Source organism: Oncorhynchus kisutch, linkage group LG16, assembly GCF_002021735.2.
Source record: "Oncorhynchus kisutch isolate 150728-3 linkage group LG16, Okis_V2, whole genome shotgun sequence".
NCBI lineage: Eukaryota > Metazoa > Chordata > Actinopteri > Salmoniformes > Salmonidae > Oncorhynchus > Oncorhynchus kisutch.
This window is the reverse complement of record NC_034189.2, coordinates 22231970-22247145: the sequence shown is the minus strand read 5'-3', so window position 1 is coordinate 22247145 and position 15176 is coordinate 22231970. Positions and strand designations below refer to the sequence as shown.

The 15176-nt window shown below is 42.1% G+C and overlaps 1 protein-coding gene across 2 annotated transcripts in view; it reads left to right on the top strand.

Moving 5' to 3' along the window:
* The window catches only part of LOC109906504 (phospholipid-transporting ATPase ABCA1), a 226621-nt gene that overhangs the window by 107483 nt on the left and 103962 nt on the right, over nucleotides 1-15176 (top strand). For both annotated transcript variants that reach the window (XM_031792012.1, XM_020504223.2), the window contains exons 25-29: nucleotides 11101-11294; nucleotides 11871-11919; nucleotides 12684-12797; nucleotides 12940-12981; nucleotides 13621-13760. In XM_031792012.1, coding sequence (XP_031647872.1) covers nucleotides 11101-11294; nucleotides 11871-11919; nucleotides 12684-12797; nucleotides 12940-12981; nucleotides 13621-13760 — 539 coding nt within the window. The remainder of the gene's footprint in view (nucleotides 1-11100; nucleotides 11295-11870; nucleotides 11920-12683; nucleotides 12798-12939; nucleotides 12982-13620; nucleotides 13761-15176) is intronic.

The following is a 15176-nucleotide window of genomic DNA, read 5'->3' as shown; positions in this document are numbered from 1 at the left end:
TCCCCCTTAATAATGTATCCAAACTGTGTCATGTTTGTCCCTTGTGCTTCATTCACAAGTGCCATATACAGTATCTTCTACCTTAACTGTCATGGGAAATAGTTCAATTGAAGGACGATTTCATGTCATGTTTTTCCAAGTACTCAAATCACCTAACATTGTATGGGTGGAACTCCCCACCATACAGCTAGAACAGAACAGAAAGACGAAGAGTGGCCTGAGAGGTCTGACAGGCTTTAGAATGTCATGTCAGCAGTTGATTGTCCACTCCATTTCTTGTCACAGTGACATCTAAGTATTCTAGTCCACGCTCTCGCTCTCTGAGATCTGTGACACTGGCTAGTAGGTCTGATTGCCCGACCAGTGTCAGTCCCAACCAGAGTAGGTGCCGACCGTAGTCCCAATCAGCAATAAGGCAGCCTTCGTCTTCCAAATATATATATATATATATTTTACTTGGAGTGGCGATCAAGGAGCTGGGATTGGGGGCCTGGATTGTACCTATCATGAAGGGAGAAAGACTGGATTTTGATTGATTGATTGTGTGTGTGTGCGTGCGTGGGGGGGGGGGGGGGGGGGGGGGGCTTGAATACAATGTTATGGCTTCATTTTGATCAATATCCAAACCATCTACAAAATAAACAACAAATATGACAGAGGGACCCAAGGATATATTCAATCATATCCTCTCTGTATAACTGTCTGGGTATACTTAAAAACCACACAGATGTACCAGTCAAAAGTTGACACATTTACAGTACTCATTCCAGGCCTTTTCATTATTTTTACTATTTTCTACCTGTATGAAATCATGTACAGTAGTAACCACAAAAGTGTTACACTAATCAAAATATATTTTAGATTCTTCAAAGTAGCCACTCACACACTCTTCGCATTCTCTCAATCAGCTTCATGACGAATGTCTTTCCAACAGAATTGAAGGAGTTCCCACAATGTGACCAACCACCTTATGTAGCAAATGTTGAAATTGTGTTTTTTACATTGAATAAAAGCAGAGACACAAGCTACAAAACGGTTTATCATACACTGCATTTGAGGAACAATGAGAAAGTAATTCTGCCTTGAAAGTGGATTAACTTGTAACGTCACTTTTGAGAAAATGGCCTTTGAATGATTTGGTACCTACTGGAGAGCTCTCCTTTGTCTACACCCATTCAGCATTGTTCACACCCTCTTCAGCTTTAGCACCCACCCAAACTCTGACCATTTTACTCACCCTAGCAGAGCTGGTTACGTTGTTTTCATGTTATCCAGAGGGTCGATGACTAACTGTGCTGCTGGCAACAATTTAATTACGCTTTTTAATTTTTTTAATTACGCCAACGTTTACTGACACCGGCCATATTCAACAGGTGTTGAGCATTCCTAAATTCATCAGTTATTCTGCGCTATGGCACACACAGACGAGAGTGCCCTGAATTAGGAGTATATGGCCAGACTGAATATGCGAACGCACCTGAATAGTTACTTGCATAGTGGAGTCTTTTGTTAACCTCACTAACATCCCACCTGGCCAACATCCAGTGATATTGCAGCATGCCAAATTCAAAAAGAGAAATACTCATTATAAAAAGTGTTATACATGGGTTTAAAGATCAACTTCTTGTTAATCCAACCACGGTGTCAGATTTCAAAAAGGCTTTATGGCGAAAGCATACCATGCGATTATCTGAGAACAGCGCCCAGCAGACAAATCCTTACAAACAGTAACCAGCCAAGTAGAAGAGTTACACAAGTCAGAAATAGTGATACAATTAATCACTTACCTTTGATGATCTTGCACTCACAAGACTCCCATTTACTCAATAAATGTTCATTTTGTTCGATAAAGTCCATGTTTATATCCAAAAACCTCCGTTTTGTTTGCGTGTTTTGTTCAGTAATCCACAGGCTCAAATGCAGTCACAACATGCAGACGTATCCAAATAGTATCCGTAAAGTTCGTAGAAACATGTCAAACGATGTTTATAATCAATCCTCAGGTTGTTTTTAGTCATAATATTTCAACCGGACAATAACGTTGTCAATATAAAAGGTAAACAAGAAAGGCGCGCTCTCAGTCGTGCATATGGAAAAATCTCTGGGCCACTGCGGTGTCCACTCAGAGAGGTCTTACTCACTCATTTTCAGAATACAAGCCTGAAACCATTTCTAAAGACTGTTGACATCTAGTGGAAGCCATAGGAAGTGCAATTTGAGTCCTAAGGCAATGGATACTGTAATGGCATTCAATAGAAAACTACAAACATTTTAAAAAATCCCACTTCCTGGATGGATTTTTATCAGGTTTTTGCCTGCCAAATCAGTTCTGTTATACTCACAGACATTATTTTAGAGTGTTTTCTATCCAAATCTACCAACTACATGCATATCCTAGCTTCTGGGCCTTAGTAGCAGGCATTTTACTTTGGGCACGCTTTTCATCCAGAAGTGAAAATAGTGCCCCCTACCCTAGTGAAGTTAACTAGCTTAACAATGAACCACAATCCCAACTCATGATGTTACTACCCTGCACGAATCTGCAGGTAGCTAACCACCAGGTTCAATGTTAGCTAGCTTACATTAGAATATAAATATCCAAGCATATGGCTCTGAGATACGAATAATAAGGACATACATGTCATTTTAGCTAGCAAGCCAGCCAGCTAACATTAGCTAGCAAGCTACCAGTACACTTTAACTTGAAATGAATAGACTTTGTCAAAATTAGAAATGTGTAATATCTGAACATTTTGCCTGCTAGGCTATCTTACCTGTGGTCTGAAATGGGAGTAGATAGCCACAGTGAATTTACCAGCTAATGTTACGTCTATCAACAGTTGTTACAGTGACATTCTATTGAAATAGATACTTGCATAGTGGAGAATTTTGGTAAGACATGTAGCTAGCTAGCTAGCTAGACAATGAACCATAATCCCAACTTCTGATGTTACTACCCTGCATGAATCTGCAGGTAACTAACCAACCAGATTCAATGTTAGCTAGCTAACATTAGTCTATAACTAGCCAAGCAAATGGCTCTGAGATACGAATAATAAGATCATACACGTAATGTTAGCTAGGAAGGCAGCCAGCTAGCGTTAACTAGCTAACTGTACACTTTAACTTGAAATGAAACAACTTTCTGTCAAAATTAGAAATGTATAATATCTGAAAATGTAGCTAGCTAGACTATCTTACCCATACACATTAGATGGATGTGTCCTGTCACAGATGCCATGGTTGCCCTTAGTTTGAAGATGTAATCCAGAGACAGGTGTTTTCTCCATCTCCTTAGCTATGAATTCCACTGATTTCAAAACTCGGTCCTCCAGAAAGTGGAGAGCAACACATATGCAGTTTTACTACGTAATACATTTTTTTAATGCCGCGTTAGACAGGATTACCTACACATACTGACAAGCTCAAATAGACAGAAGAATGCTATATGGCAAACCAATCAAATCAAATTTATTTATATAACCCTTCGTACATCAGCTGATATCTCAAAGTGCTGTACAGAAACCCAGCCTAAAACCCCAAACAGCAAGCAATGCAGGTGTAGAAGCACGGTGGCTAGGAAAAACTCCCTAGAAAGGCCAATACCTAGGAAGAAACCTAGAGAGGAACCAGTCTATGTGGGGTGGCCACGATTATAACAGAACATGGCCAAGATGTTCAAATGTTCATAAATGACCAGCATGGTCGAATAATAATAAGGCAGAACAGTTGAAACTGGAGCAGCAGCACAGTCAGGTGGAAGTTGAAACTGGAGCAGCAGCATGGCCAGGTGGACTGGGGACAGCATGGAGTCATCATGTCAGGTAGTCCTGGGGCATGGTCCTAGGGCTCAGGTCAGTTGAAACTGGAACAGCAGCATGGCCAGGTGGACTGGGGACAGCAAGGAGTCATCATGTCAGGTAGTCCTGGGGCATGGTCCTAGGGCTCAGGTCCTCCGAGAGAGAGAAAGAAAGAGAGAAGGAGAGAATTAGAGAACGCACACTTAGATTCACACAGGACACCGAATAGGACAGGAGAAGTACTCCAGATATAACAAACTGACCCCAGCCCCCCGACACATAAACTACTGCAGCATAAATACTGGAGGCTGAGACAGGAGGGGTCAGGAGACACTGTGGCCCCATCCGAGGACACCCCCGGACAGGGCCAAACAGGAAGGATATAACCCCACCCACTTTGCCAAAGCACAGCCCCCACACCACTAGAGGGATATCTTCAACCACCAACTTACCATCCTGAGACAAGGCTGAGTATAGCCCACAAAGATCTCCGCCACGGCACAACCCAAGGGGGGGGCGCCAACCCAGACAGGATGACCACAACAGTGAATCAACCCACTCAGGTGACGCACCCCCTCCAGGGACGGCATGAGAGAGCCCCAGCAAGCCAGTGACTCAGCCCCTGTAATAGGGTTAGAGGCAGAGAATCCCAGTGGAAAGAGGGGAACCGGCCAGGCAGAGACAGCAAGGGCGGTTCGTTGCTCCAGAGCCTTTCCGTTCACCTTCCCACTCCTGGGCCAGACTACACTCAATCATATGACCCACTGAAGAGATGAGTCTTCAGTAAAGACTTAAAAGGTTGAGACCGAGTTTGCGTCTCTGACATGGGTAGGCAGACCGTTCCATAAAAATGGAGCTCTATAGGAGAAAGCCCTGCCTCCAGCTGTTTGCTTAGAAATTCTAGGGACAATAAGGAGGCCTGCGTCTTGTGACCGTAGCGTACGTGTAGGTATGTACGGCAGGACCAAATCAGAGAGATAGGTAGGAGCAAGCCCATGTAATGCTTTGTAGGTTAGCAGTAAAACCTTGAAATCAGCCCTTGCTTTGACAGGAAGCCAGTGTAGAGAGGCTAGCACTGGAGTAATATGATCAAATTTTTTGGTTCTAGTCAGGATTCTAGCAGCCGTATTTAGCACTAACTGAAGTTTATTTAGTGCTTTATCCGGGTAGCCGGAAAATAGAGCATTGCAGTAGTCTAACCTAGAAGTGACAAAAGCATGGATTAATTTTTCTGCATCATTTTTGGACAGAAAGTTTCTGATTTTTGCAATGTTACGTAGACGGAAAAAAGCTGTCCTTGAAATGGTCTTGATATGTTCTTCAAAAGAGAGATCAGGGTCCAGAGTAACGCCGAGGTCCTTCACAGTTTTATTTGAGACGACTGTACAACCATTAAGATTAATTGTCAGATTCAACAGAAGATCTCTTTGTTTCTTGGGACCTAGAACAAGCATCTCTGTTTTGTCCGAGTTTAATAGTAGAAAGTTTGCAGCCATCCACTTCCTTATGTCTGAAACACATGCTTCTAGCGAGGGCAATTTTGGGGCTTCACCATGTTTCATTGAAATGTACAGCTGTGTGTCATCCGCATAGCAGTGAACGTTTACATTATGTTTTCGAATAACATCCCCAAGAGGTAAAATATATAGTGAAAACAATAATGGTCCTAAAACGGAACCTTGAGGAACACCGAAATTTACAGTTGATTTGTCAGAGGACAAACCATTCACAGAGACAAACTGATATCTTTCCGACAGATAAGATCTAAACCAGGCCAGAACATGTCCGTGTAGACCAATTTGGGTTTCCAATCTCTCCAAAAGAATGTGGTGATCGATGGTATCAAAAGCAGCACTAAGGTCTAGGAGCACGAGGACAGATGCAGAGCCTCGGTCCGATGCCATTAAAATGTAATTTACCACCTTCACAAGTGCCGTCTCAGTGCTATGATGACACCTTCTCCAATCCAAACTCAACTCTCGACATGTTCAGCCCACTCATTATCTCAGCCAATCATGGCTAGCGGGAAGGTTGCTGACTTTTTCTGTGGCTAAACCAACTAGGCTCATAATCAATTGTATTCCTATTTACAGAAGGCATACAAGTTTGTTATTAAGGCACATGAAAGTTTACATGTTCGAGATGGCATTTCTGCCAAAAAAAAGCATTTTGATTAAAAAAAAGTTTATGTTCAAGTGGCTCTACTGTAAAGCAGTGATCCGCGACATACGCCTTGTTTCCTTAAATGGGTCACACATGCTGGCACTCTTGGAATTCTCTCAACCAGCTTCCCCTGGAATGCTTTTCCAACAGTCTTGAATGAGTTCCCACATATGTTAAGCACTTGTTGGCTGCTTTTCCTTCACTCTGCAGTCCAACTCATCCCAAACCATCTCATTTGGGTTGAGGTTGGGTGATTGTGGAGGCCAGGTCATCTGATGCAGCACTCCATCACTCTTCTTCTTGGTCAAATAGCCCTTACACAGCCTGGAGGTGTGTTTTCGGTCATTGTTCTGTTAAAAAAAAAAAACATTCCCACTAAGCGAAAAAGAGATGGAGTATCGCTGCAGAATGCTGTGGTAGCCATGCTGGTGCCTTGAATTCTAAATAAATCACTGACCGTGTCACCAGCAAAGCATCTCCACACCATCACACCTCCTACTCCATGCTTCACAGTGGGAACCACACATGCGAGATCATCCGTTCACCTACTCTGTGTCTCACAAAGACACGGCGGTAGGAACCAAAAATCTCAAATTTTGGACTCATCAGACCAAAGGACAGATTTCCACCGGTCTAATGTCCATTGCTTGTGTTTCTTGGCTGAAGAAAGTCTCTTCTTATTATTGGTGTCCTTTAGTAGTGGTTTCTTTGCAGCAATTAAACCATGAAGGCCTGATTCACACCTTCTCCTCTGAACAGTTGATGTTGAGATGTGTCTGTTACTTGAACCCTGAAGCATTTATTTGGACTGCAGTTTCTGCAGAGTCTGGTAACTCTACGGAACTTATCCTCTGCAGCAGAGGTAACTTCCTTTCCTGTGGTAGTCCTCATGAGAGCCAGCTTCATCATAGCGCTTGATGGTTTTTGCGACTGCAATTGAAACTTTCAAAGTTCTTGACATTTTCTGGATTGTCTGACCTTAAAATACTGTATTACCTCATCCCAGGTGTAGATGATTAGATTTCACTTTCACCATAGCTTGTGCATGTCGTGATAGTCTTTGAAGCAGTCCCTCTCTGCCAGGAAACAAAAAGTGAACTGGCATTTCGGCCTGAAGATCTGGCATTTCACACTTTTTCTCCCCCTGTGTTGTGCAATGTGTGCAGTTCTTCCTTTTGTCTTTTGGCATGTGTGTTGGATAGTGGTGCTCACCTTGAGTGGGGGGTCTTGTGATGGTTGTGAGGTTGCTTTGGACCACCAATTCAGACATTTCCAACACCAGCTTTCGGAAGGCCAACTGTGAGAGAGGGGTTTGACCTTTTGCTTTAGCCATCTACTTGTGGAGAATTAAATCCTTTACTGTAGCAATGTCCACAAAGTGGTAAAAAAAAGCTTCCTGGTCTTGTAGAGGATGTGGCAGTAGAGCATCAGATATGTTGACACCCCCTATGCTGGCACTGTAGTCCTTCACAGGAATGGGGACGTTCTTACTCACCCATGCCCCATTGGCATTTTTCACCCTCCTTGAGACATGGTCGTTATTAAATGTCTTATGCTGTGTGGTGAGAATGGTTATTTCCCTAGTGTCCTTACATTTCACAAAAAGCAGCTTGTCAGTCCTGATCCAATGTATGGTCCCCCTCTCCGATGTCTTTGTCATGTTGTTTACCTTGGTCTTGGGGAAACCAATTCTGTTCGGACAAATGGTGCCACCAGCCCCTATTTTCTTTTTCAAGACGCCTATGAAAAGCATGGGACTAGTAAAAAATGTTTACACAAAGAGCTCGTACCCACTGCCAAGTAAGGGGAAGTCCATCAGCTGCATGACAGAGTCATAACTAAGGCCCTACCCGACGGGTGTGATCGTCTTGTCTTCATAGATTAAGAAGTTCCATGTGTAGGCAGAGGCTGAATCCGCTAGCACAAAGAGCTTGTAGCCCCATTTGGTCAGCTTAGTTTTCATATATTGCTTCAAGCCAATTCTAGTCTTTGAGGCAACCATGCGCTCAAATATATATATTTTGAGCAGGCTGGAAGTAAGTTTTGCATGCACCATGTCATGATGAAGGGGCTTGACTCTTGCAAGGCGATCAGACCCTGCAGTCCCCTTATTCTGACCATTCTCCTAATACTTTTGTGTGTCACTCATGTGAAGAGTACGTTTGATGGCCAAGAATCGGTTTTCACTGATGATGGAGGTGGGGAGCTAGAACCGATAGAGTGGGGACTTACCCATGGTGACAGGTTTCCAGGACAGCTTCCTTCCCCCCTGCTGTCACGATCGACGAAACGAGCGGACCAAGGTGCAGCGTGTGTAGAGTTCCACATATTTTAATTCATAGAAACTCACTAAACAAAACAAAACAAACAAGCACAAACTAAACGTGAAGCTACTGGTGTGCACACAGGCAACTATTTGTAGACAAGATCCCACAAAGCACAATGGCTGCCTAAATATGATCCCCAATCAGAGACAACGATAAACAGCTGTCTCTGATTGGGAACCACACCAGGCCTACATAAACCATTAATCACCTAGATGACCCACCCTAGTCACTATCACGCCCCAACCAACAGAGAATAAACAGCTCTCTATGGTCAGGGCGTGACACCTGCAGCTTCTTGTCCCCATACTTGTTGGTATTACTAACTAGTGTTCCCAGTACAGAGGTGGTAAAGTAAAGCTGAAACAGCTGTAAAGGGATGTATGTTTCATCACTAACCAACTGTGGGCATTCGGGTAGTTTGCGTTGAAACTTCAATTGCTCTGGCTCCTGATCATTTTCAAGGACCGTAAGCCACCGGTCCTCACTTTCATCTCCCTCTGTTTTGCTGCTTCCACTGCCTCTCCCTCTTCTCTGTTGAGGCCTAGATCTCCTCCCTGCCTCACACCCTCAGATGAACTTGCAGAGAGGGGAGTGGTGCCAGGACCTGCAGTGGCGGTGGTTGAAGAGGAGTGGGGACTTTGTCGAGTGGTGGATGTAGAACCATCAGACAGAGTGATTGTCATAGCAGTGGGGGGGACCTTGACCGGCAGGGTCGCTTGCTGGGGAAGGGTGGCTCACAAACGTCATCATCCAAATCCTCTGCATCCTCCACTCTGTGGTGAATAAAACAAAGGGATATATTGAATTACAGTTGACTAAATTTACAAAATAGCATTGCTGTAAAGAAAAAACACCAATCATACACTATCTTTACAGTGACTCACACAGAATGTGTGAAGGACACACACAATGAAAACAGTAATACCTTGGAGACAAAGGCAGAGGTGAGAACCACAAATAAACAATGGCCATGAGAGTTTAGTGGCCTCTCCAAAGTTACAAGGATGAAACTTAGAACAGCAAACAGTGAACTAATATGAAACATAGACAATAACTACTTATAATTCTAACATTGACATTGAAATTAGTTACATAGGCCTATGTAAACTAAATCCAAGGCATAAAAAGCAGACATAATTGTAAATTAGCTATTTAAAGTCATGAAAATAATTTACTTACAGATCTAAAAGTGGATCCTTCCAGAAAGCAATCTTTGTCTGCTGAGTCGAAATCCTCGTTGTCCATATTGTTCCCCTGATCCGAGTCCGACTCCAGTATTTTTTTCAAAGCTTCTATGTCGGTATACATCAGCCATCTTTTATGCTAAAGCGATGGAATTAAAGTGATGAAATCTGTTTACAATGTAATGTAATGTAGCGTGCTCAGTGAGTCTCGTCTCTGAACCAGGTAGCAATAGTTAGCATTACGCATAAAAGGTTCTAGGCCTTGGTTTGTCCCACCCAGGTCAACTGCATATCCCTGGAAAACTTCTCATTGGCTACAAGACTGTGAAGGTGCCATAGTGGCCAATCCCCTGTGTAATGGATGCCTATAGCACGTAAGCAGGCAACATCATATTTTTGATGCGCAAAGTTAGTCACTCGGTGGACATTCGACATTCGTTGCCATTAAGTCATACATCATCAGATAACATTTGCAAAAAAACATTGTTCCTTCCAACCTAAGGATTAATTTAGAACCCCCTATGTAGCTATACCTCAAATCAAAGCTTACAGTGTAAGATGTTTGCTGTTTGAAAACGTTGTGTAAAATAAAAATGTTGACTCTCGGGGCTGGTGATCAATAATGGTAGGTCACAGGCAGACAAATGAGATATCCTAATGATCTGTGAAGTCCCGGCTTTCGGTGTGTATCAACGTACTCAATGTTTATTTCGTTTCTGCTTCACAATACTAACCAGAATGTCGGTAGCAGCCATCTTGAAATGAGGTCATCGGCTCCACCTGCCTGTATAAAACTGTATGCCCATATATGGTAGTAAGTCACACCAAATAAAACAAATCAAATAGGGTCCCTTACGTTTAAGAGGTTGTTAAGGCAAAAGTGTAAAGCATGTGAAGCCGATCCACTTTCCGACGTCATAAAGCCAAAGCTTCGCTTGGTTGAGCAGCTGTAATAATCTATGTGATCAATGGAGTAGGTGGTGTTTTCTTGGGCTGTGCATACCAAATGAAACCCTATTCCCTATAAAGGGCAATACGTTTGATTTTGAGATTTGCTCTTTAGATATCATAATGATGAGGAACTAACAAGATATGGCAATTCCAGTATCTCTTTGGAATGTGGAATTTCAAATCCACTTGCGTTTCTCGAATATCTTCCATACTTGTCATGGTGCTGGTTTTTGCAAAACTCACAAACCAACTGTATCTCAACTCTGAATATGACCCTTGAGGAGACACCGATTCACCTCACTTTTGAAAAAGTAAAAGCGTTGTAGAATGTTTTTGTGTTGGCCTCAATGATTTTAAATGCAGTGTATTGACTTGTACGGTAAAATTTTTTATTATTGTCATTTGTCATTATAAAGGACAACAATTATACTGAAAGTTCTTTTCAATATATCCATGTCATCCTTCCTGTTATTCATTTTCAATATATCCATGTCATCCTTCCTGTTATTCATTTTCAATATATCCATGTCATCCTTCCTGTTATTCATTTTCAATATATCCATGTCATCCTTCCTGTAATTCATTTTCAATATATCCATGTCATCCTTCCTGCAATTCCTTTTCAATACATCCAAATCATCCTTCCTGTTTCTCTTTACCATGTTGCGCTCATAGATGTCAGTAAGGTAGTGTGTCGGCATGTTCCCGAGGCGGTGTTCCTCGAGAGCATCGGCCAGGAGATCACCTACATCCTTCCCTATGGCGGGGCCAAGGATGGCACCTTTGCCCTCCTCTTCAAAGAGCTGGACCTTAAGATGGCTGACATTGGTGTCACCAACTACGGCATCTCAGATACCACACTAGAGGAGGTATGAGGCGGACGAGACACACACATACACTGAGCTCTCCTGAACTAACCAAATGCTTACTATGCCAAGGGTAGTGTTGGATTATGTAGGCAGGTACATATCACCAAGTGAGTGTTGTTAAACACAACTAATATGTCTCAGATATTTTTGGCAGATGAAGAAGCTTGGCAGGCAGTGTGAATAATTCCTTCTCAACAGACACAAGGTTATTCAGGTGGTACCTACTGCACATATTTACTTAAGGAAGGGAAACGAGATGTCAGTCTGTGGTATTTTCAATAGTGTGCGTGTGCGTGTGCGTGTGCGTGTGCGTGTGTGTGTGTGTGTGCGTGTGTGCGTGTGTGCGTGTGTGTGTGTGTGTGTGTGTGTGTGTGTGTGTGTGTGTGTGTGTGTGTGTGTGTGTAATACAGGAGGAGGGAAGGAGGATGACAGTCCTTGTTTTTGTAATTACAGGAGTGTTGTCGATCATTTGTTTAAGACACACATAGAGGTCACTTCAATGATGAAAAATGATGAAAAATGATGAAAAATAAGCCATTTCATATCATGGTAATTATGCCGTGTTCCATCTCACAGATTTTCCTCAAAGTGGCAGAGGACACAGGTGTTGATGCGGAAATACCAGGTAAAATGGCGGTTGACTGTAATTTGGGGGGTTAAAATGTAACAATTTAGTAAAATAGTTTAATCGTGGACTGATTATATGAAGTATCGACACAACCACTAGAACACACACATCATTGAGTCTTCTGTATTGCTTTGATTTTCAATGATTCTCTGTACTACATTGATTGAACTAGTGTTGATTGATTATGCACTCATTTAGTATAACTCAACAGCATTTTCCTTGTTGGATCAATTACCAAAGGACTTTGCTTTTCAACCTACAGCCAACCTTCGCATTTTATCTCAAATCTGACAATTACTTAAAAACCCTAGTCTTTTAGGGTTTTCTGTTTTTACGTACAGTAGTGTGTAGTGATGGGCACTGATATGGAATATCGATACGATATCAGTTTGTATTGGTTTTATTAAAAAAGCATTGCAACTGTGTGAATATTCACTTTTTCTCTCGAGAGTCCAGACAACTACTTGCTGATCGCTCCCCATTGGGCCAGGTGTGAATCTTCTGGGAGCCTAAACCTACCCAACTAATTTGAATGCAATGGGAAGCCCATCCACCGTGAAGTCCCAAGAAACATAAACGGATATGACGATATACCTTGATCATATCGATATCAATATCATATCAAATTATTCATATTAGTGCCCACAGCTAGTAATAATACAACATATAGTTCACAATACAGGTTGCTGTACTTTCTGTATGGTATTCCTAACTGTAAACGGGTTAAGCCAAAACAACTCATCTTCAGTATATTCTTTCAGCTATCAACGCAGCTTTGGTAAGAGACAAGACAAGAAGTTCAAGGGAATCCAAGAGGCAACGGCAAAGCCTCACCAAAGTCGGGGACACTTCAGACGAAATGCCTGGGGAAAGTGGTATGCCGTTAACTTTTGAGTGTTATTGTCAAAAACTAAAAAGTCAATAAGCCTATTCTGAAATAGAGAAGGGAAGGTTAAGTGTAATGTATGGTCATGATCCATTTTCTTTATGTCCTCCCTGTCTATTGTTACTATCCAGCTGAAGACGAGATGAAAGTGAAGTTCACTAGCAGAGTGGAGGGTATGTATACCGGGTCAATGCCTTGTCGTCTTGCAGCAGCTCACACATTCATGTCAAAAAAAAGCCTCATTATTTGCTGCTCTCTGACAATTAACTCTGGAGAAGATGCAAAAGGTCAGTCATTGTGACAATTCGTGCTCCTTTCTCTCCTTGGTTGCCAAGACAGCTGATTTGTCATACAGGTGGCTTTTCCACACTAGCGGCCATTTTGGAAAGCCAAATTAATATTACATGAATTAATATTCCTCACAGGAGGTTTTCATTTTCCACAATACAATAGTATCAGAACATGTCTCCCGTCTTGCTATTTCTCCCTGAGCAAGACCATTTATAAAACAAATTCAATATCACATGCCGGTTTACCATTTGAATATGCTTTGTGTCAAAAATATTTTGGTTGGACTTTTGAGACTGATAAGAGGTTGCTTTTCTTTGTTGGGATTGTTTTACTCTTTTGAGTGGAGACTGATAACTGTGTTTTTTTGTTCCTTTTAACGCCATGGGAGAAGCTAAATAATTTGTATTCACTTCCTACAAACCCAAGAGCCTAACAGATTGTTATCAATTCACCTCATACAATCCTATTCTACAGAAAGCGCACTGTAGTAATGCAGACATTTTGTATGCCTTCCATTTTAGATGTGGAGAGAGTGGCCAATGTGAATGGGAAGGGCTCCAGTGTGATCACGGGATGGGAACTGATCCGGAGACAGTTCCTGGCCCTCTTCATTAAACGCTTTCACCATGCACGCAGGAGCCGCAAAGGCCTCATTGCTCAGGTAATGACCACATATAACCCCCATAGTTCTCTATGCCCTGTTATAAACTTGAATGCTGATTGGCTGACAGCCGTGGTACCCGTATGACAAAAATTTATTTTTACTGCTGTTTTTACTTTGGTAACCAGTTAATAACAGCAATAAGGCATCTCTGGGGATTGTAGTATATGGCCAATATACCACGGCTAAGGGCTGTGTCCAGGCACTCCACAATGCATTGTGCCTAACAACAGTCCTTGGCTGAGGTTTTTTGGTCATATACCCCCCTCCCCATGCCTTATTCCTTAATTATACCATTTAGTGTTGTACTGTCATGAAAAAATAATTTACATTGTAAAAAAATGGTTGCACTGTGGGAGGGAACTAGTTTTATAAATGGATGTGATAATACTTCCAACCAATGAATCTGTGGAGGAGAAATTAAATGAGCTAATGAGAGAACTTGTTTTAGGGGACAACACACATTTGAATGCTCAGTACCAATATATATATATATATATATATCTGTGTATGCAACACACCTAGAATGCATGATCAGTTTCTTAAGGGTAGTGGAGATTTGATCTCATCTGAAGAATTTTGTCAGTCTCTAGCTGTTGCCAAGGAGACGGAGGTCGTCACAACTTTGAGAGATGCTCTGTAATGTAAACATGCACACACACACACACACACACACACACACACACACACACACACACACACACACACACACACACACACACACACACACACACACACACACACACGCGCACACACACACACACACACACACACACACACACACACACACACCAGCCCTGTGAACTTTGTCTCCCCACCACAATGGTTTCCACTTTAAATTCATAGGATCCGGAAAGTCAGAGAACTGTCTGATTTGTTTTGAGTTTTTTTTCCTAATTTGCGAGTATGCTAATAATGTGGTTTAATGAGTTATGTATCAGATAAGATTATCATAACAATTAGCTCGCTGACAGGTTGCTATTAGCCTATTAAGTGTGTGTCTCTATCGTTTTGTGGGTCATTTTAATTTCCAGTCAGAACCAATACACGGTTATCTATTTACATGACACCTTCAATTTCTCTTTCATCAGAGATGATACACAATTGTTGACTTACAACCTGAGAATGTGTTGTTCTTTTTCTCATTTATTTTGAGCTCTGCTCCCTTATTAATCACAAAGATGAAAATCTGTATTCATAACACGTGTATAGACGTGGTGTAACCCCATCAGCGATGAATGATACCACGACATTGAATTAATTACACTCCAAAGGCATCGTAATCATAAAGTGCACCACTCCGCTCCTTCCACTTGCCCGTGTGTAAACCTACCACCTGCCGCGTTCTAGAACACACTTCCTCCTGTAACTCTGTAATACTGATCCCACCATTAGTCACTGTCAATCCCGGACGTC